At 38.2% G+C, this 22,978-nt stretch overlaps 1 protein-coding gene across 1 annotated transcript in view; it reads left to right on the top strand.

Annotated features, from left to right (window-relative positions):
- The window catches only part of GCC2 (GRIP and coiled-coil domain containing 2), a 40,559-nt gene that overhangs the window by 2,278 nt on the left and 15,303 nt on the right, over positions 1 to 22,978 (top strand). Inside the window, exons 4-15 of the mRNA XM_003124853.7 lie at positions 408 to 469; positions 4,380 to 4,484; positions 5,151 to 7,625; positions 8,327 to 8,396; positions 10,362 to 10,462; positions 10,550 to 10,648; positions 15,539 to 15,658; positions 16,623 to 16,787; positions 17,094 to 17,198; positions 18,549 to 18,711; positions 22,094 to 22,194; positions 22,291 to 22,368. Of these exons, the coding sequence (XP_003124901.4) occupies positions 408 to 469; positions 4,380 to 4,484; positions 5,151 to 7,625; positions 8,327 to 8,396; positions 10,362 to 10,462; positions 10,550 to 10,648; positions 15,539 to 15,658; positions 16,623 to 16,787; positions 17,094 to 17,198; positions 18,549 to 18,711; positions 22,094 to 22,194; positions 22,291 to 22,368 (3,644 nt within the window). The remainder of the gene's footprint in view (positions 1 to 407; positions 470 to 4,379; positions 4,485 to 5,150; positions 7,626 to 8,326; positions 8,397 to 10,361; positions 10,463 to 10,549; positions 10,649 to 15,538; positions 15,659 to 16,622; positions 16,788 to 17,093; positions 17,199 to 18,548; positions 18,712 to 22,093; positions 22,195 to 22,290; positions 22,369 to 22,978) is intronic.

The following is a 22,978-nucleotide window of genomic DNA, read 5'->3' as shown; positions in this document are numbered from 1 at the left end:
CAAACAAAAGATTATGCAATAAGAAGTTATTTAAAGCTGAAAAAAATACATTGTCTGAGATTTGCTTCTGAAATGTCAGAATGTGTGAGAAAAGAAGGGAAGGAGAATATGAACATAGAGGTGGGGATGAAAGAAAATTGGCTATGTAATAATTGCTAAATCAAGACAGTAGAGCGTGGAGATTAATCCTACTATTCTCTCTAGGTTTTTTTGTTTGTTTTGGAAATAATGAAAATAAAAGGTAATACTGGATGAAGTTAATGCTTTCTCAAAATATCTGCTGCTTCTTAAATTTATTCTAATTTTAGAGTGATTTTTTTAAAGAATTGTACTTATCACTTTAGCCAGTAATTATTTTCTTCGCTTTTAAACTAATATCTTTTTAAATTTTTTTAATAATTGTTTAGAATTGGAGAAAGAAATTGAAGAATTGAGATCAAAATCTGGAGGAACTGATAATATTACTAAGGTAATAAGACAGTTGTGGGTATTGCTTTATATTTTTATTTATTTATTTAGAGAAAATGCCTGATGCTAAATTCGATTTCTTTGAGGCCTGTCAGCCTGCTTGAGTGCTCTCTAGCCTTTCTGTGCCTGTTGTCCACTTTCTCTCTCTTTCTGTCCTTGGTTACACTTTTAGACTGTTAAAAAGAGGTAAATGACCTCCCTGTCCCTTTCTGTTCTGAGTATTACTTTCTGTCCTTTTCATCCCACACATCTGTAATTATGGTTATTGCCTCTATCTCAGTCCTGCTCCTCCCTCCTCCCCCGCCCCCAAACCCAGCCACACTCAGGACTTTAATGATCTATAAATCTCTATCCCTGGACATGACTACTGATGCACATTTCACAGTTGAATTCTAGCTGTTTAGGGGAAAAAAATCTTCACCCATTTCTCTTGTCCTCTTCTGGCCAGCCAGTTGCAGCACTGTTTTAGGGGCCTTTTAACTTTAGAGTGTGTGTCAGACATCAGAGACCTGTTGTTCCTTTGGGATAATGCTGCTTTTTATCGTATTCCTCTTCATTTCTGTGGCTCCTTATTAAACACTTCCCGTCATACTTACCTTGATAACCCTGGAACTGGTCTTTCTCTTTTTAGTTCTACGTGCTCTTGCCAGATCAAAGAATTTTGTTTTTATCTTGTTATTCCCTGCTTAAGAACCTGATTTGCTTACGCTTACTTACATGCCCTTACTGTTGATTAAATGTTTCTCCTTCCCCCACTTGCCTAACCTTCTTTAAAGTTTCCTTGCTTCTCAAAGCTCTGTTGTAATCTTTTTCCTTGCTTTTCCCTATTTGTGATTTGAGTCTTGCTTTGATTCCACATTATCTTTTCTTCCAACTTGTGAGCCACGGACAATTGAGGGAGCCCCAGGAAGTGACTACAAGGAGACTCTAAGTCCCTGTGCATATCTTACGCCACCATTTTGTTCTTTTTTTAGCTAAAACAGTGTATGAAGCGTGAATAGTATGCACAAGTACCATTTGGGTTCATAGTGTACTGATGGATTTAAGCACTGCTGGATTCATAATAATTTTATTTGGTCATTATGTAATTCCTGGTTAGTGACAGCCACTCGGTAGTTCATGAGTGCGGACTCTGGAGCCATACGGCCTGATTCAGATACTCGGACTCCTGCTCTGCCACGTACCAGCTATGTGACCATGGCTAAGTTTCTTCTTTCTCTGGACTTAGTTCCTCCAGGTGTAGGCTGAAGAGTATAATATGACACACTTTTCCTAGCGTCACTGTATTTTGTTAGTATGTGTACAGTACTTAGAGCTGAGTCTGTCATATAAGTACTCGATAATTGTCTTTTATTAACAGCATATATTACTTGGAGATATTTTATAGACACATGTGTACAAACACACACACTAAAAGGAGGTGTTTGTATTTGAAAAGAACACTGCAGAAGTTCTGTTCTTATTTTGTATCCGTTAACTCTTAGCCTTTAAAATACTTTTTTATACAGTTGCATTCCATAATTTTTTTTCTTTGTCTTTTTAGGGCCACACCCACAGCATATAGAAGTTCCCAGGCTAGGGGTTCAATTGGAGCTGTAGCTGCCGGCCTACACCACAGCCGTAGCAACACGGGATCCAAACTGAGTCTGCGAGCTACACCACAGCTCAAGGCAATGCTGGATCCTTAACCCACTGAGGGAGGCCAGGGATCGAACCTGTGTCCTCATGGATACTAGACACGTTCGTTGACCACTGAGCCATGATGGGAACTCTGCATTCCAGAATATTTAAATATCTGTCTTTTATTTCCTCCTTATCATTGTATTCTTCCCTTCTGTCAAAATTACTCCTAAAGGTGACAGTGGCCAATCTTACCTTTTCAGGTTATTTTAATATTAAAGCATGTTGTCCTGACCACTCAAGTCTCAGAAAGTAAAGGTTTGGTAAAGTTAAATGAGAATAAAATCTTTGGTTTCCAGACCTAAAGAGAAAGTTACTTTGGGGAGTGAGCTGTGCATCTGTTATTCAGCTGCTATAAGTTAGGTTTTCTGTTTCAGAGAGCTCATAACATACTGCAGTATAAAGTGTCCTCCATACCTCTGGAAGAGGGAAAAGACTTTCTTATTAAGTTTTAGCTTTTCATTGGGAAAGTACACTGGAAAAACAGCTCTGAATACAAAATTTCCTATTCTTCATAAAAATATATGGCTTTTGACAAGTTTTAATTATTACAATATCTGGTAGTCATCTTCTGGTGCATTGAAATACATCTAAAGTTTCACTGCAAACCTGGCATATTTGACTTTTTAAAAAGAAGAATGCAAACCCCTGTCAAAATTTGAAGCATATGCTATTATAGTGAACTTACATACGCTTCTTCCAAAGGTAGGAGGAAGGTGAGGATTGCAGGTTAAGATACAAAATTTCAGCAAAAGATTGTAAATCAACTATACTCTAATAAAATTTTTTCTTACAAAAGATATGAAGTTTCTAGTACATGTCACTGGTTCTTTTCTCTTTGCTGAAATCAAATTTGTATTTCCCAGGAAATAACTCTCCCTTTTGTGGGAATTCCTGTTGTGGTGCAGCAGAAACGAATCTGACTAGGAACCATGAGGTTGCGGGTTCAATCCCTGGCCTCACTCAGTGGGTTAAGGATCTGGCATTGCCTTGAGCTGTGGTGTAGGTCACAGACTCGGCTTGGATCTGGCGTTGCTGTGGCTGTGGTGTAGGCTGGCAGCTGCAGCTCCAATTAGACCCCTAGCCTGGGAACCTCCGTATGCTATGAGTGCAGCCCTAAAAAGCAAAAAAAAAAAAAAAAGAATAGTTATAGTATTGATGATGCTCTTTATTTTTTTTTTTAAGTTATGTTTTTCTAGGAATTTTTATCCATCTCATTTTACATTTACATTTCAGTATTATTGGCTAATCATGATATTCTTCTTAACTGTTTAATCTCTAATGTATAGCTAGGTTCCTCTCTTATTGGTAGTATTCTGTGACTTCTGTCTTCTCTTGATCAGTTTTACAAGAGGTCTGTTTTGTTAGCTTTTTTCCTAAGAACTGACTCTTGGCTTGTTCCATTTTCTACTTCATTAGCTTCTTCTGCTTTGTTTCTGCAGGGAATAAACTTTCTAGGGGAGGAGGGAAGCTGGTGGTTTCTTGTCTGCTCTTCAAAGCCCTCCCTATTGAGATTGTCAGTCAATTCTGTAACTGCACAGAATGTACTCTGTACCTCCCTCAGCAGCACCTGCTACCTCCAGTTCCTGAACATTTGGTTTCCTCATGAGTATTTGCCAACTTCTCATGTTGTTTCCCTGTGCAAGGCCTTAGGTTATATTATAGCTTTTTTTCCATTTTCTAATTTAGTTTTTGCACCTCCTCCACTTTGTTTCCAAAGATGTTGAAATTTCTCATATCCTCATGTCTTTTCTCCTTTTCTCTTTGATCTTGTGTGTATGGGGTTTTTTGGGGGAGGGGGAGGGGTTTAAATTGTTTCATTTGGGAAAAGTACGTCTTACAAAAGGGCACCTGCAAAATGCAGAGACCTCTGAAACAATTACTTTTTTTTTCTTAAAGTGAGAGAATGGGTGGGGTCTGGGGGATCAGAGTGGGAGCATCTCCAAGTTCCTGTCAGGAAAACGCAAAGCTGAAGTTACCCACCAAGGACTTCTAACAAATTTTAGCTTGTCTCGTGGGTGACCACCCACTTCCCTTTCAGTGGAAAAGGGTGACTTCTTATTGCAGACCAATCACTCCACTACAGGAAATGCCTTAGAACATAGTGTTGAATCACAGCTATCCAGCTGCAAAGTATAGCTTTTTAAATATTCTTACCTTAGCATGGTTTGGAAAAGATGAGATAATTATGAGTAAAGTCAATGCACCATTTTTAACCTGTTCCAAAACAGGCATTGACAGAACGTCTGGATGCTATTCTTCTGGAAAAAGCAGAGACTGAGCAACAGTGTGTTTCTCTGAAGAAGGAAAATATTAAAATGAAGCAAGAGGTTGAGGTAAGGAAAGATTTTAATTTTTTTGTTTTTTATTTCGTAGTATAATCATGAGTTTTGGAGCCAAGACTTTAAAAGGCATCTATCTGATTTTAACTGTTTACAAACAAGGAAACCGATTGATATTTAAAAAAAAAAAATAGCTGAAATAGCTCAACTACACAGAGATAGAGCTGACATTTACTTGTTCGTTGTTTAATCTCCTTTCTAGCTATAATATTCTTTAATAAAAATGGGGGAAAATACCTATTTTATGAAAAAGTACCTATTTAAATAAGTTGATTCTCACACATACTCTAAATGCTGGTATCTGTTCAGTTGCTTCTTGGGTCTGGGTTGATTTTTCTCCCAAAAGCTTTATTAATCATTCAGGAGATATTTGTTAAAGCCTTATGATTTAATACAGCTTACATAATTTATTGCCATTTAAAAGAAAATGAAATTCAGAGATTTCCTAGCTTTTAGTTACTGCTTTGAGTAACATACTTAGTAATACCAATTATATTATCATACTTAAGGTAGTCAGAGCCTAAGCAGAATTCTTGGAATCTCAGTGTCATATTTCTCTATGTACATTTCTGGTTATTTCCTTTTTTATGAACCTGCATCGTATATTTTCCCTGAGTGGTGTCTTTCTCTCAAGTAATTTTTGTGTGTTTATTTTTATAGGATTCTGTAACTAAGTTGGAAGATATGCACAAGGAGTTTGAACAATCACAAAGAAACTATATGAAGGAAATGGAAAATTTGAAAAATGAATTAATGGCAGTACATTCCAAACATAGTAACGATAAAGCTGGTTGGCAAAAGGAACTGGAAGAAGCAGCCAAAAAACAATTAGAGCTTTCAAAACAACTTAAATTTCACAATGATTCTGAAGAAATTGTTAAAAAACTGCAAGAAGAGATTCAGAAAATCAAGCCAGCCTTTGAGGAGCAAATTTTATATCTACAACAGCAGTTAGAAGCTGCCACAAATGAAAAGGAGCAAGAAATCACTCATCTCCAAGGAGTCATTGAGGCTAATTCTCAGCAGTACCAAAAAGATATTAATAGTTTGCAAGAAGAACTTTTACGGTTGAAATCTACACACCAAGAAGAGGTGAAAGAATTGATGAGCCAGATTGAAGCATCTGCTATAGAACATGAAGCAGAAGTAAATAATTTAAATCAGCTAAAGGAGAATTTAGTCAGGCAATGTGAGGGAGAGGAGAAGAACATTCAGCAGAAATATGAATGTGAATTAGAAAACCTAGGGAAAACCTCAAATGCAAACCAGGAAAATCAGATGTGTTCTTTGCTCTTAAAAGAAAATACTCTTGTAGAACAAGGAGAAAATGAAAAAGTGAAACACTTAGAAGATGCCTTAAAAGAATTGGAGTCTCAACATACTATCTTAAAAGATGAGTTAACTTACATGAATAATCTTAAATTAAAACTTGAAATTGATGCTCAACACATAAAGGATGAATTTTTTCATGAACGGGAAGATTTAGAATTTAAAATTAATGAATTATTACTAGCTAAAGAAGAACAGGGATGTGTAATCGAAAAATTAAAATGTGAACTAGAAGATTCAGATAAACAGTTTCGCTGTATCGTAGAACAACATAACAAAGAAGTAAAAAGTCTAAAGGAACAACATCAAAAAGAAATATCAGAACTAAATGAGGCATTTTTGTCAGGTTCAGAAAAAGAAAAATTAACATTAATGTTTGAAATACAAGGTCTTAAGGAACAGTGTGAAAATCTACAACAAGAAAAGCAAGAAGCAATTTTAAATTATGAGAGTTTACGGGAGATTATGGAAATTTTACAGACAGAATTGGGGGAATCTGCTGGAAAAATAAGTCAAGAGTTTGAATCAATGAAGCAGCAGCAAGCATCTGATGTTAATGAACTTCAGCAGAAGCTAAGAACTGCATTTAATGAAAAAGATGCTCTTCTTGAAACTGTGAATCGCCTCCAGACAGAAAATGAAAAGTTATTATCACAGCAAGAATTTGTACCAGAACTTGAAAATACCATAAAGACCCTTCAAGAAAAGAATGAAGAATATTTAGTTAGTCTCAGTCAGAGAGATACCATGGCACAAGAATTGGAAGCAAAGATAAGTCATCTTATTGAGGAAAAAGATGATCTCATAAGTAAAATGAAGAGTTCTCATGAAGAGATGAATGATCTCCATAAAAAATGTGAAAGGGAAAATAAACTGATTGTAGAACTTAGGGAAAAAGTAGAGCAGACCACCCGGTACAACAGTGAACTAGAACAAAAAGTAAATGAATTAACAGCAGGACTAGAGGAAACTTTAAAAGAAAAGGATCAAAATAACCAACAACTAGAAAAGCTTCTGGCTCAGTTGCAGACCCTGTCTGGAGAGCAGGAAGCAATGTCATCTGAAGCACAGTCTCTTTACGAGGAAAACAGTAGGCTGACCTCAGAAAAGGACCAGTTGAGCAGGGATTTAGAAGCTCTTCTGTCACAAAAAGAAGGAGAGTTTTTGCTTAAGGAACAGCTTTCTGAATTAGAAAAGAAACTTCAGTTAGCACTTGAAGAAAGAGATCATTTAAATAAACTGTTTGACAGTGAACAGGATCAGAAGTTACTTGTCAAAACCCAATTGTGTAATTTTCTTAAACAAATGGAGTCAAAAGTTTCAGAAGAAAGTGAAGATCAAGATATTGTAAATGTCCTGCAAGCTGTAAGTGAATCCTTAGCTAAAATAAATGAAGAAAAACACAGCTTGTTTTTTCAGTACAATGCAAGGGTAGCAGAGTTAGAAAAAGAGATTAAGTTCCTTCAAGAAGAGAATGAAATCCAGTGTGAGAAACTTAGGTCTTCACTGAGAGATCATGAGCAAGAGAAAGTTACCTTGAGGAAAGAGTTAGAAGAAACCCTCTCAAAAAAAGAGGCCCTAGAGCATGATCTTCTAGAAATGAAGAATGCTAATGAACAAACAAGGCTTGAAAATCAGAATCTCTTAATTCAAGTGGAAGAAGTCTCTCAAAAATTATGTAGCAGAAATGAAAACCATAATGAAAAAGAAAAATCTTTTATAAAGGAACTTGAACACCTAAAGCCATTGCTAGAAGAAAAAGAATCTGAATTACAAGACTTGAGAGCAGAGTTGGTATCATTAAAGGTACTATTAATTTGAATTTTATTGATTTAAATTATTCTAGTCATAGACTCTAGAAAATGTATATATCACTATTTTTACACTTTGATTTCAGAAGTAAATTTTAAGCATTTCAGCTCAAGTGCAAATTTTTGAAAAATATTAAACGTGTTCACATCACACTTTATCACATTGATCATTTTGATTTTAGAATCTTGATTTTACATAAGGTTAAATGATTGGGGGGGGTTAAATATCTTGGTCAGAATTATATAGCTAGTCACCAGCAAAACTACAACTAAACATGAAAAATGTGAATTTCATCCTGTGCGATACGCATATTACCTTAAAGACCACTGTTGAGCAAAAAAGTAGGCTAAAATGGTATTTAATTTTAGCCATAAATTTAGGTTTTTTTCTCAAAATTGTGCTGCCATAAACTAATCATCATTGAATCTTCGCCTTATTATATTGTGTATTTACTCTACGTTGGGTTGTTCATCTTGGCGTTGGGTACCACTGTATTTTACAGTAAATACTACATGCATGGTAAAGTCAGAATTACCTGACCTGTCATGGGAAGAAAGACTTCACCAAACTGCTTTGTGTATGAATTCTCTTTGATAATGGTTTTTTCATGCTTAACCTGATGGCCAGGAGGAATGAGGAATTCATTGATATCACGAGTTTGCAGTGATTGTCTTCATTTTTCCTATAAAATCTAGGATTCCTTAGAGAAATCACCTTCTGTAGAAAGTGATCAACCTTCCGTAAAAGAGTTTGAAGAAAAAATAGGTAACTATGGTTTTGCACATGTTGTCACAATTAATTGCACGGATTTTTCTTCCTTTTAGAATAGCTTGGAAAGTACATTAGGCAATTAATGAGCTCTAAAAACCTAATGAGTAGCTCTCTCTTGCTAATTGTTGCAACTCTGCCATCTGTTTGCCTTCTCTTTCAAAACTTTGATTTTCTGTTGTTTAATCCGAAGGACTGGTGTGATTCCATTTATAAATGGTTCCATGATCAGTGTTGAATTTTTCATTCATTTAGGAAGTTCTAATGGAATGCCCATCTATCTAGGCACTAGTTACAGAGAGGTGCTAAAGTTATACGACCATGTCTTCACAGAAGGCACTGCAAGAAAGGCTGTTATTCTTAGGAGGCTGGACTAGCTGTCAGCTTTGAAGTAGGAGAAACATAATAGGCTGTACTGTGTTGTGTGTTGAAGAATGAGAAATGTGACACCACAAGAAAGGTGTTGTAGCAAGAGGGAACAGCAAGTGTGTGCGTGCATGTTAACATAACGCGACATCAGGGAGCATCCTGGGAGGTTCTGGAGAGGCAGGATCATGAAAGCACCTGTGTGCTACGCAGAGGAGCTGGAACTCCATCATACGCATTTACTCCTCATGGTCGCATTGGGGGTGGCTCCTTTAGTCCCATTTTAAGATGGAGAAACAAAAGTGTTGTGTAATGTACCCATGATTCCTCAGTTTAATGCCTAGTTCAGTTGATGGGAAAGAGAAAGAGGGATGGTTGATAGATCTTGGAATGAAAGTTTTCTGTAATGGATGTTTGGGGAAACCGGTTTAGGGGAGATGAGTTTAATTACCATCCCAACTGGAAATGTCAAATAAACTGCAGGTAAGGGGAGCAACCTGCACCAGCTGAGAGTCTATGGTTAACGCAGTTGGCATTAAAATGAAGTGCATGTAGGAAAAAAAGATGAGGACTAGGGACAGTTCTCCATCAATTAAAAGTCAGAAAGAGGAGTTCCTGTCGTGGCTCAGTAGTTAATGAATCCGACTAGAAACCATGAGGTTGGGGGTTTGATCCCTGGCCTTGCTCGTTGGGTTAAGGATCTGGCATTGCTGTGAGCTGTGGTGCAGGTTGCAGACGAGGCTCAGATCTCGAGTTGCTGTGGCTGTGGTGTAGGCCCTGGCTACAGCTCCGAATCGACCCCTAGCCTGGGAACCTCCGTATGCCGCAGGAGCGGCCCAAGAAATGGTAAAAAGACAAAAAAGACAAAAAAAAAAAAAAAAATCAGAAAGAAACAGCAAAAGAGATTGAGAAGGACTAGCCAGTGAGGTAGAAGAACCCAGAGCATGAAGTTTCCATTGTGGCTTAGTAGGTTATAAACCCAGCTGGTATCCATGAGGATGCAGGTTCAATCCCTGACCTCACTCAGTGGGTTAAGGATCCAGTATTGCCATGAGCTGTGGTGTAGGTCTCGGATGCAGCTTGGATCTGGCATTGCTGTGGCTATGGTCTAGGCTGGCAGCTGCAGGTCCTCTTCAGTCCCTAGCCCGGGAACTTCCATATGCCTCAGGTACTGTTGTAAAAGGAAAAAAAAAAAAAAAGTTTATTTTGAAAGATTAAAGAGAATGAAGATTTTTTTTACATTCTTTGCCTCACTTAGATAATGAATCGTCAAGCTTTTACTTTAAAAAATGAATATTAATCTTTTGCTGTTTGTTTTCATTTCAAATTATAGATGTGTTCCAGATTAAAGATCCATTTCTCAGGCTAATATAAGTAAATGATTTGGGGCGTTCTCTTGTGCAGTGGATTAAGGACCTGGCATTGTCACAGTAGGAGCTTGGGTTGTTGCTATGGCACAGGTTCAATCCCTGGCCTGGGAATTTCTACATGCCATGGGCATAGCCAAAAAGAAATAGTAAAATAAGTAAATGATTTGAATATTTTCTCCATTTTTCTTTTGTATTTATATGTAATTCTTTCATTTTATGTTTTTAGGATATCTGGAGAAAGAATCCAAAGAGAAAGAGGAGAAAATAAATAAGTTAAAACTAGTTGCTGTGAAGGCAAAGAAAGAACTAGATTCTAGCAGAAAAGAGGTAAGATAAAAATGCAAGATTTAAGAAACATATTTTAGAAAATCAAGTTTTTCTATACATAAAAAAACTGTTATACATTTAAAATAGACCCAGATTCTACGGGAGGAACTTGAATCTGTTCGCTCAGAAAAGGATCAGTTGTCTACTTCTATGAGAGACCTCATTCAAGGAGCAGAAAGTTATAAGGTAAAAATAGTTATTTTAATAATAAATTATATTTATAACGTCTAAGTTAAGAAAAGTACTAGAAGTGTTAAACTCTTGTCCATAATTGCCATGTATTTTTTTAGTAAATCTTTTTTTCCGTTTTTTTGTGTAACATACCATGCCACAATTAAGGTTTTAAGCTATAAGTATGCATTTTAAGCTATTGTTTTTTAAAAACTAAATTTCTGTTTCGGATTTCCTAATAAAATCAGTAACAAAAAAAGATGGCTATTGTTACTGTTATTATTTAATAGTCTCCTGGCTAGGTGAATTAATGTGAAAGTTAAAAACCATGTCTAACAAGAAAGTGAAAACATTATTTGGAGGCAGTATGTTTGTGTACCTAAGTAATATGAGATCTATTATTAAAAATATATGACTAGATACTCATATTGCAACAGAACAAAGGGTGGGGAAAAAAATGTATACATGTAAGGATAATTTGATCCCTTTGCTGTACAGTGGGAAAAAATAAATAAATAAATATATGAGTTAAAAATAAGAGTACTGGGTGTTTCTGATGTGATGCAGTGGGTTAAGAATCCACCTGCAGCAGCTCGATCCCTGGCCCAGCATAGTGGGTTAAAAGATCTGGCATTGCCGCAGCTGTGGCTCAGATTCAGTCCCCGCCTAGGAACTTCATATGCCCCAGGTGCAGACGTTTAAAAAAAAGAGTGCCATTGTATTTCTTTATGCATTCATTCATTTCGCAGATACTTATACAGCTGGGTGAGTACTGAGTACTAGGGAGATGGTGGCCAGCCAAACAGAGGAAGTTCCTGGCCACTTAGGATTTTAATTCCAGGGGCAACAACAGAAAGCAGACAAAAATACTGTGCAGAAAGTAAAGGTGGGTAGGGAGTAAAGGGTTGGATTTGACTGGGGAAAAAGAAAAAAGTACGAAATTTGAAATACCAAAATATGAAATGCCAAAAAATGAAATTTCAGGAAGAACTTTAATGAGAAAATTTGGTGCTTAAGAAAACTGTGGAACATGTATAGGATGACTGAATATTATTTGAAATACTAGTTTTTAGTTAGGTTTACAAATCCTCAGACTCAAAATTCTAGGGGTTTTTAAGTGGGGCAGTCTTGGAAAGTAAGCTAGCAAAAATAGCTAATTTTTTTTTAAGACGAAAATGACATCTTGAGCTAGCAGACGCTAAATTGTAGTACAGAATTGTGCCATAGTTCTGGTGCAAAAATAGGTCAGATGAATTGAACAGAAGACAGATTTCTATGTAACAACAAGCACTTATAGGCCAGATACTCTTTTCCTAAGCACTTGACATGTCTTATCACACTTGATATGTGTGTAATGAGTATGTCACTAACATTGCTGACTTACCAGTAAGCAAGCAGTCTGGGCAAAGGTCACTGAACAGATAACTCAGTAGAGCTCGGGTTGGATTCAAGCAGTCTGGTTCCAGATCTCATCTTTCATGAATTAAACTATGCTACCCCATTAAGATTAGAGAACAGTGAAGAAGGAATCAGAAAACTGCTTCAAGAAAATCTAGTTAGGAGTTCCCATTGTGGCGTAGTGGAAGCAAATTGGACTAGTATCTATGAGGATGTGGGTTTGATCACTGCCTTTGCTTAGTGGGTTAAGGGTCCAGTGTTGCTGTGAGCTGCGGTGTAGGCTGGCAAATGCAGCTCCAATTCGACCCCTAGCCTGGGAACTTCCATACGCCGTGGGTGCAACCCTAAAAAGACAAAAAAAAAAACAAAAAAGAAAGAGAATCTAGTTAGATTTTTACTTTATTCCACACACCAAATGGATGGGTTTTGTCAAAAATGAAAGGAATTTTTTTGGAATTCCCTTTGTGGCTCAGAACCTGACATAGTGTCTGTGAGGGTGCAGGTTCAATCCCTGGCCTCACTCAGTTGGTTAAGGATCCAGCGTTGCTGCAAGCTGTGTTGTAGTTCACAGATGTGGCTCAGATCCAGTGTTGCCATGGCTGTGGTGTAGGCTGGCAGCTATGGCTCCAATTTAACCCCTAGCCTTGGAACTTCCATATGCTACAGGTGCTTCTTTTTCTTGCGTAAAAAGAAAAAAAAAATGTAAGTAATTTTTTAAAACGTATAGTAAAATACTTCATTATTTGATCTCTGGGTGTAAAATACTTTTTTAAACTTTTTCTTTTTTTTTTTTTTGTCTTTTTGCTATTTCTTTGGGCCGCTCTCACGGCACATGGAGGTTCCCAGGCTAGGGGTCGAATCGGAGCTGTAGCCACTGGCCTACGCCAGAGCCACAGCAATGTGGGATCCCAGCTGCGTCTACAATCTACACCACAGCTCACGGCAACGCCGGATCGTTAACCCACTGAGCAAGGGCAGGGACCAAACCTGCAACCTCATGGTTCCTAGTCGGATTTGTTAACCACTGCGCCACGACGGGAACTCCTACTTTTTTAAACTTAAATGCAGTTAAAGCAGTTACAAGGAAAAAGGGAGATTGAACTAGAGAAAATATAAAAATTAACATAGGGAAATATGACAAAGAATTGGTATCCTTAGATATTTCATGAGTCCATTTTTTGAAAACATTTAAATTTATATGGGTTGTCTTTTATGAGCCATTAGGAAACATTTTAATAATCTGTATAATTTATTCTTTTCTTGCAAAGATAGACCAGATATACTGATTTATTTAAAATATATATTTCAAAGGCCTGGGTAAAAAAATAGAAATCCAAGAACTGTGGGACAGCTGTAAAAGATAGAACATTTGTAATGAGAATGCCATAGGAAAAGAGAGAAAGGAACATCAGGAATGTTAGACACAATATGACTGAGAATTTACCCAAATTAATGTCAGATGCCAGTTACAGACCTGGGAAGCTCAGAGAATGCTATGCATATACCTACCAAAAGAACTACACTAAGACATGTCATTTTCCAACTATGGAAAATCAAAGATAACAAGCCATAAGGAAGAAAAACACCTTGTTTCTAGAAAAACAAAGATAGGAGTTACATCCAGCTTCTCAGAGATCATAGAAGAAAGAAGAGTGTGGAATGGATTATTTAAAGTATCAAGAGAAAAGAACCAACCAACTTAGAATTATGTGCCCTGCAAAATTATCCTTCAAAAGTGAAGGAGAGGAGTTCCCGTCAGGGCTCAGCAGTTAATGAACCCAACTAACATCCGTGAGGACACGGGTTTGATCCCTGGCCTTGCTCAGTGGGTTAAGGACCTGGTGTTGCCATGAGCTGTGGTATAGGTCGCAGACTTGGCTTGGATCCCTCGTTGCTGTGGCTGTGGCTGGAGCTGGAGGCTACAGCTCCTACTGGACCCCTAGCTCCTATGGGATCCTCTCTGCTGCGGGTGTGGCCCTAAAAAGGCAAAAAGACCCCCCCCCAAAAAAAAAGTGAAGGAGAAATAAGAGTTTCTCAGGGTGAGAAACTGTGGGAGTTTGTTGCTAGTAGACAGGTCTTTCAAGAAGTGTTGGCATTCCCATCGTGGTGCAGTGGTTAACGAATCTGACTAGGAACCATGAGGTTGCGGGTTCGATCCCTGCCCTTGCTCAGTGGGTTAACGATCTGGCATTGCCGTGAGCTGTGGTATAGGTCGCAGACGCAGCTGGGATCCTGCGTTGCTGTGGCTCTGGTGCAGGCCGGTGGCTACAGCTCTGATTCGACCCCTAGCCTGGGAACCTCCATATGCCGCAGGAGTGGCCCAAGAAATGGCAAAAAGACCAAAAAAAAAAAAAAAAAGAAAAAGAAATGTTAAAAGACATTATTTAGAGAGAAGGTAAATGATCCAGGTCAGACCCAGAAGAGGCAACACGGTATTGAAGTAAGGAGTTCAGCTTAGCCCTGCCCGGCTTCAAGACTCACTGCAAAACTACAGCAGTCAAAAATGTAAAAGAGGAGCTCCCAGATGGCACAGTGCGTTGAGGATATGGCATTGTCGCTGCTGTGGCAGGTTCAGTCCCTGGCCTGGGAACTTCAACATGCTGTGGGTGTAGCCAAAAAATAAAGTTCAGGAACAGTGATTCTATATATTTTTGAGGATAACCCATGAGGCTGCAATGTAGCATAAAGGTCAGTCTGGGCATTCTGTCCTTGAGTCAGGCCACTGAGGAATGTCAAAGAAAAAAGCATTTAGTTGGTTTTAGAGTCTTTGGAATATAGTGAACATTTTGCCACAAAGGGTGAGACTGTATGTGATATCTTCTCCTGGTCTTCCGATAGCACCTCTAGCTTAGCTTAGGCCAGGCCCCAAACAGTTCTCTCATCACAGTTCTCTAGGTGGAGGTAACAGGAGGTGACCAGGTTAAACTCTGTCTCCTCCCTCCTTAAGTGTTGTTTGCATTTCAAGAAGTTTATCTTTTTTATTCCTTTTTAGAGCCATCCCTGTGGCATATGGAAGTTCGCAGGCTAAGGGTCCAATTGGAGCTGCAGCTGCAGGCCTACACCACAGCCACAGCAACACTGGATCCAAGCCATGTCTGCAACCTACACCACAGCAAGGCCAGGTCCTTAACCCACTGAGCAAGGCCAGGGATCAAACCCTCTTTCTCATGGATACTGGTCGGGTTCTTAACTTGTTGAGCCACAGCGGGAACTCTTCAGACATTTATCTTTGACGATTAGGGTATATAACATGCAGATGCCATATTGTATACATTCAAATCCTCTTCTCCTTTGATGGATCCCCCTCAGTACTGAAAGTCATCTGAATTAGGCTAATTTTATGATAGAATTGCCGTTGAGTGTCCTATCGAGTGTTGAACCCAGGTAAATGTTTCAGGCTCCCCGAGCGAACTCATAAATCTTGTATGAAGATGACCCAGTAATATGGTTTGACTAGTTGAATGATGATAAGATCCTCAATTTAAATCCTTTTGTCTTTTGTTGAAGAATCTTTTATTAGAATACGACAAGCAGTCAGAGCAGTTGGATAAGGAAAAAGAACGTGCTAATAATTTTGAGCATCATGTTGAAGATCTTACTCGACAGTTAAAGAATACGACTTTTCAGGTAATTTTTTTTTTCTTTTTCTTTTTCTTTTTTTGGCCTCCCTGCAGCATCTGGATGTTCCTGGGCCAGGGAACAGATCCAAGCCACAGTTGCGACCTATGCCGCAGTTGCAACAACGCTGGATCCTTAACCCACTGTGCCAGGCCAGGGATCAAACCTGTGACCTAGCGCTCCCAAGATGCCACTGCTGACCCTGTTACAGGACAGCGGGAACTCCTGACTTTTCAGGTAACTTTAAATTGAGTAAATACATTTATGGGAATTGTAATGTTTCAATTCTAATATTTTTTGTACAAAAAAAAGAAAATTAGTAAATAGTCAGAAACTTAATTTTGTTTTTTTTTTCCCACTGTTGGGAGAAGAATAAGAACAAAACTAGCAACCATCCTGTCTTTCTCGTTGCTCTAACCTCAGTCCCTCTGGGGTTTTTTGTTTTTATTTTCATTTTTTATTGTTGCCTTTTCCTCTGTTAGTGCTCCTGGTCTCCTGTAATGTTTGCCAAGTTAGTTTCAAAAGAGATAGTGTTTTTAACTTACTCTTGGTTTTATATTTTCATTCTGTGGAATTGATTTTTTTTTTTTTTTTTTTTTTTTGTCTTTTTGCTATTTCTTGGGCCGCTCCCGCAGCATATGGAGGTTCCCAGGCTAGGGGTTGAATCGGAGTTGTAGCCGCCGGCCTACGCCAGAGCCACAGCAATGTGGGATCCCAGCTGCATCTGCAACCTACACCACAGCTCACGGCAATGCCGGATCATTAACCCACTGAGCAAGGGCGAGGACCGAACCCGCAACCTCATGGTTCCTAGTCGGATTCGTTAACCACTGTGCCACGACGGGAACTCCTGGAATTGATTTTGAGATCTTCACTTTTTTTCTTCTATGCCAGTATTCTCCTTAATGTTGGGTTTTCCTCTTCGGTGTGTCTTTGCTGCATGTTAACAGTAATGACTTGTATGTTGTTTTAGTGCGAAAAGTTAAACTCGGACAATGAAGACCTTCTGGCTCGCATCGAGACTCTGCAATCTAACACCCGGTTGTTAGAAGTGCAGATTTTGGAAGCCCACAAAGCCAAAGCAGTGGCAGACAGAGAGTTAGAAGCCGAAAAACTTCAGAAAGAACAGAAAATAAAGGTAGAAACAGTTCTGTGGGATTAATTCATGTTATACGGTGATGTTTTTATCCCAGTACTTAAGTGAAGGAAAGACTTGCTAATGAGTAGCACCTGTTAACACAGCACAGTTTATTAATTCCTTAGTGTATGCCAGCTATGAATTTGAGAATCCAAATCTGATTTGGGATTGTCTATTTTTTAAATATGGAAAGATTTCCAAACTTTCTGTATTTCCTATGTTAGATGGATTTTATGGCCCCTCACAAATACTTTTTTTAATGTTGACTGGCTTGGGGTGGGGTGGTGCTTTTGTTTTTAATTTTAGGAGCATGCCAGTTCTATATGTGAACTTGAAGAACTTCAGCTACAACTTCAGAAGGAAAAGAAACAACTTCAGAAAACCATGCAAGAATTAGAGCTGGTTAGAAAGGTAAAATAATGCAACAGACTCAACCACTGGTAACAACATTCACATTGTTAAACTATTTTCTAGAAAACACTGAAAAGAAATATTTCAAAAACAAGGTTATTTGTGGTACTCAAATACTCCTTTGCAAATTATTTGCCTTCAGATACTGAAATTTTAACTTAGTTCTATGAGTGCCTGTCTCTCAGAAGGCTCACAAGAAGAATCTAGGCTCACAAATTATTAGACTTTGGTTTGCTGTTTATTTTTTGTCCATGATTATTAATTATTGTATGACGTGAGATCTAAGGTCGAAAGACGAAGTTTGCACTGCACTTAGAACTCTGGCTAATTTTGCTCTACTTTTTCAAAGATAAGGGCAAAAATAAAGGTACTATAATAAGCAAGAGCCCCACCAGAGTAGATTGGCCAATTACAGTTAATAAAAATTGTAATGAAATACAATGAAATTGAAAAATTAAACTATTACAAAAATATTTTATGACTTTTCAAACTAGAACATGTCCAACTTCTGGTTTCTTCATTAATGTGTGATAATAGAACCATTGTGTTCCTGTGGCAGCTTTTAGAAAATTTTTTTTTTCTTTTTACAGCCATACCTGCAGCATATGGAAGTTCTCAGGCTAGGGGTTGAATCAGAGCTGCAGCTGCCAGCCTACACCACGGCCACAGTGACACTGGATCCCAGCCACATTTGTGACCTACACTGCAGCTTGCTGCAACTCCAGATCCTTAACCAGTAATCGAGGCCAGGGATCGAACCTTTATCCTCACGGAAACAACTTAACCTGCTGAGCCACAATGGGAACACCCATCCTTTTAGAATGGGAGTTTTTAAATAAAAAGTGGGTTTTTTTTTTGTTGTTATTGTTGTTGTTTTGTCTTTTTAGGGACACACTCTCAGCATATGGAGGTTCCCAGGCCAGGGGTCGAATCAGAGCTTCAGCTGCCAGCCTACACCATAGCCACAGCAACACGGGATCTGAGCTGCATCTGCAACCTATACCACAGCTCTCGGCAATGCCAGATCCTTAACCCACTGAGCAAGGCCAGAGATCAAACCTTTGTCCTCATGGATGCTAATCACATTGGCGTTCCTGTCATGGCTCAGTGGAAACAAATAAAAAGTTTTAATAATTTTAAAGTTTTAAATAAAAATTTTAAAATACAATTTTAAATAAAATTAATGTTTTAAATAAAATTTAAAAGTTTTAATTAAAATTAATGTTTTAATTAAAAATTTTAAAAGTCTTAATAAAGAAAAACTTTTAAATAAACTTTTTATAGAAAAAATTTTTAAATAAAATTAACTCAGCTGGCATTATGTAGACCTTTTCTTTATAATACATGCAGGATGCCCAACAAACCACATTGATGAACATGGAGATTGCTGATTATGAGCGTTTGATGAAAGAGCTAAATCAAAAATTAGCTAATAAAAACAGCAAGATAGAAGATTTGGAGCAAGAAATAAAAATTCAGAAACAGAAACAAGAAACCCTGCAAGAAGAAATGAGTGAGTAAAAGAAGATCCACTCTAGCTCGCGGTCCATCCACCTTCCCCAAGGACAGGGTCGGGGAGCAACGCTGGCCGCTGGTTGCCCAGCCCTTGGCTGCCAGCCCAATGTCCACAGGGGTGGGAGGGAGACACATGAGTGACCCAGGGCCAGAGAGGGCTGAGAGATCAGTGTCAGGGCCGTGGACGGTCGGTGAGGGCGTCATGGATTCCTTCCCCTGAGGATTCCCAGCTGGTCCTGGGCCATGATTTTCTGATTGTCAGCAGAGCGTGATAATTGAAGAAGCAGTAAGATCTTTCTTTGTGAGGTGATTCTGTTCCATTTTGTCTGTAAAATCATTTCTGACGTAGGCGTCTAGAGCTACAAATATCCCTGTAGCCACTCCTTCAGCTACATCTAACAAATTGATGTGTTTTTATTTTAATTCAGCTCAAAGTATTTTTAAATTTCCTTTGAATTTCTTCTTTGACCCATGGTTTTTGGGTTTGTTTGTTTTTTTTTTAATTTTATCGAAGTATAGTTGACTTACAAAGTTCTGTTAATTTCAGATGTACAGCAAAGTAAATCAGTTATGCATATACACATATCCATATGTCCATTCCTTTTCAGATTCTTTTTCCATATAGGTTATCACACAGTATTGAGTAGATTTCCTTGTGCTCTACAGTAGGTCCTTGTTACCCATCTAGTTTATGTGTAGTAGTGTGTTTAGGTCAATCCCAACCTCCTAATTTATCCTACCCCTACCATGTTTCCCCCTTGGAAACCGTAAGTTTGGTTTCAAAATCTTTAAGCCTGTTTTCTAAGTTTTTTTGTATCATTTTTATTAGATTCTATATATTAGTGGTATCATATAATATTTGTTGTTCTCTGACTTACTTCCTTTAGTATGATAATCTCTAGGTCCACCCATGTTGCTACAGATAGTATTATTTTGTCCTTTTTATGGCTGAGTTGTATTCCATTGTATATATGTGCCACATCTTAATCCATTCATCTGTTGGTGGACATCTAGGTTTTTTCCATGTCTTGGCTATTGTGAATAGTGCTCCAGTGAGCATTGGGGTGCATGTATCTTTTCAAATTATGATTTTCTCTGGATATATCCCTAGGAGTAGGATTGCTAGATCATGTGATAATTCTATATTTAGTTTTCTGAGGTACCTCCATACTGTTTTCCATAGTGGTTGTACCAATTTACATTCTCACTGACAGTGAAGGAGGGTTCCCTTTTCTCCACACCCTCTCCAGCATTTGTTATTTGTGGACTTACTAATGATGGCCATTCCGACTAGTATGAGGTGGTACCTCATAGTAGTTTTGATTTGTATTTCTCTAATAATTAGTGATGTTGAACATCTTTTCATGGTTTTGGGGGGGGGCATCTGTCTCCTTTGGGGAAATGTGTTTAGGTCTCGTCACCATTTTTTAATTCAGTTGTTTGGTTTTTTGGTATAAAGTTGTATGAGATGTTTGTGTATTTTTGAGATTAATCCCTTGTCAGTTGCTTTGTTTGCAAAGATTTTTTTCCCATTCTATGAATTGTCTTCATTTTGTTTATGGTTTCCTTTGCTTTAAGATTAATTAGATCCCATTTGTTTATTTTTGGTTTTATTTTCATTGCTCTAGGAGGTGGATCAGACCTGTGGTTTTTTTAATTCCTAATAATTAAAAGAGTTCTCAGGTATCTATTAATGATTTCTAACTTAATTCCTACTCTGCATGATTTTAGTCCTTTTAAATTTATTGAGTTTTGTTTTATGGCCCAGAATACACTTTCTTTTGGCAGATGTTCTCTACACTTGAAAACGTGTTAGACCACACTAGTTGTTGGATAGAGCAGTATAGCTAACATCAACTAGATTAAGTCAGTTGTTGGTGTTGTTCAAGTCTTGTATGTCCTTAACAATCTTCCTGCTGCTGTTCTACCAAGTACTGAGAGAGACACATTGACTTCTCTGACCCTGCTTTTCCATGGCTGTGTGTTTCATCTGCTGTCAGTCTTCTTCCAGGCCCTTGCCCTCCCACCTGCACACTTACCTCTTACATACATCACAGCTAACGGCAACACCAGATCTTTAACCACTGGGTGAGGCCAGGGATGGAACCTGCATCCTCAAGGTTACTAGTCGGATTTGTTTGCACTGTGCCACATCAAGAATTCCTGTATTTTTTTTTAAATTTATATTTCGCTGTGCATTGTCACATTATCCAGGTGTTATCCACTAATTCCATCATGTATTCTTGGAGCTCAGAAACTTACTGTGTCTTGCCTGTCATAATTGCTGGAGCACTTAAAGTCTTTGTATATAATTTGTGCTTTGTACAGTCTTTTCAGGCCTGGGTAAATAGTTGCCAGGAAATAACTAATGATAACATATCATAAAGGCACAGTCAAGGTATTTTCTCACAGGACACCTGCTCTTATTTACCAAGTGGTATAGTAGGAGTGTGTAGATCTGACTTCCTGGAGTTGGTCACTGCTCAAGAGGTCTTTAGCTGTGGTCACGCGGCATCGCACCTGGTCTAGACTCACATCAGGCACATTCCTGTAAAGAACCAGGTCGTAAATCTTGGCCCTGTGGCCTCTGTCATCCGTTCTTAATTTGCTGCACAGCAGCTGTACCCTGGTTGGCCTGCTGGTAGTCCTTGGTCCTATGATCTGGACAGTAAATCCACTTATTCCCATTTGATGCTTGTTTCTTCTTTACCTCTATGAGCATGAGAGTTTTTTGCTTTTTATCATATGTCACTCTGTTCCCCAGTGAACCGTCTTTGTCCTACAAAACCGTATCACAGAAACAGACCAGGCCTGTGCCTCTGCTATGATAGATAGAAACACATAGCACCTCTTTTGAGCTATTGAGGTATTCCTTACAAGTAAAGCCTTTATCTTTTAGCTATGCAGTAAGTGTATGCTTTTATTTTACAGATACATGCTGAAATATTTACAGACAGGTGGATTTTAGGGGTGGGGAGGGCCCAGTGGGGCACAGGGGTACTTGAGGTATGGGTCAAGGGCCAGACAGTAAATATTTTTGGCTTTGCGGGCCCTCGGTCTCAGGTTACCATGCCTGAGTCTGCCATGGTACACTAAAGCCACGTGAACAGTGTGTAAGCAGACTGCCCACAGAAGAGGCAGCAGCCAGTGGCCCGTGAGCCTGGTGCCTGGCCTGGGTGAAATGAGATTGGTATGTTGTGTTGGTGGTTGTTAAAGGTGGTGATGGGTACAGGGGCCTGTATTGTTTTATTGTCACTGGTGTCATAGGTTGTAAATATTCTGTAATAAGCTAAGACAAGTTCCTTTCAGAGATAGGTTAATACAAAGTCTTGTCATTTGTTCACTTACATTCACTCAGAAAACTGTTTCTCCCAATACAGCTTCACTGCAGGCCTCAGTACAACAGTATGAAGAAAAAAACACCAAAATCAAGCAGTTGCTTGTGAAAACCAAAAAAGAACTGGCAGATTCAAAGCAAGCGGTATGCAGCTTTCTCAGTTTCATCTTTCAGACCTTACTCATAGAGTATTTATGAAGAACTTAATTATTTAATTTAACCAAGTTTCCTATTCTGTAGGAAAATGATCACTTACTACTTCAAGCATCTTTAAAGGGCGAGCTGGAGGCAAGTCAGCAGCAAATTGAAGGCTTTAAAGTAAGATTCTTTTTACTTGCTAAAATTTTGAAAAATTTTGATGTGAAAGTAAGGTACCGTTCAGAGATTTTTCTTTTAAAAAATGGTATAATATATATTAAAAATACAAAGTACATGCACACACACATTTTTTTTCCCCTAAATATCCTTCGTCAACATTTTGAAGAAGTAAAAGCCATGAGCCAAGTAGGACTTTTAACCAGGGTTCGCCATTCAGCTTACGCTTGATTTTTTGCTTGTAGTTGAAAAGCCCTGACATACTGAGAATATGGCAGCATAAAATAAACACGGCCCCAAACCTGCATCTGAACATTCTAAATTAGTACAATCCCAGGAATCCGTAATGGTTTTGTATATTCATGTATATTTATCTGATCCATTTTAATTTGTTACTTTTTATACTCATATTTACATGTAATATCTTTAAGTATTTAAGCATTGAACTGTAATGTGTAGTATGGAATTTTCTGTGTGTGTGAAATACATAAGAAATGTGTTTTTTTAATTGATTTTGATTTAAGGAAAGCCAAATTAATTGAGAAAATGTTCACCTCATGTTATCTCCACTCTTTCAATAATAATAAGTTAAAAGTTCTAGTACTTGATTATG

This window comes from Sus scrofa, chromosome 3 (assembly GCF_054392235.1).
Source record: "Sus scrofa isolate SSC_HxYL_T2T_F1_AM1 chromosome 3, Sscrofa_HxYL_maternal_Yorkshire_Landrace_v2.0, whole genome shotgun sequence".
NCBI classification, from domain to species: Eukaryota; Metazoa; Chordata; class Mammalia; order Artiodactyla; family Suidae; genus Sus; species Sus scrofa.
Note: the sequence above shows the minus strand (reverse complement) of the source record. Positions and strands in the feature narration are given on the sequence as shown.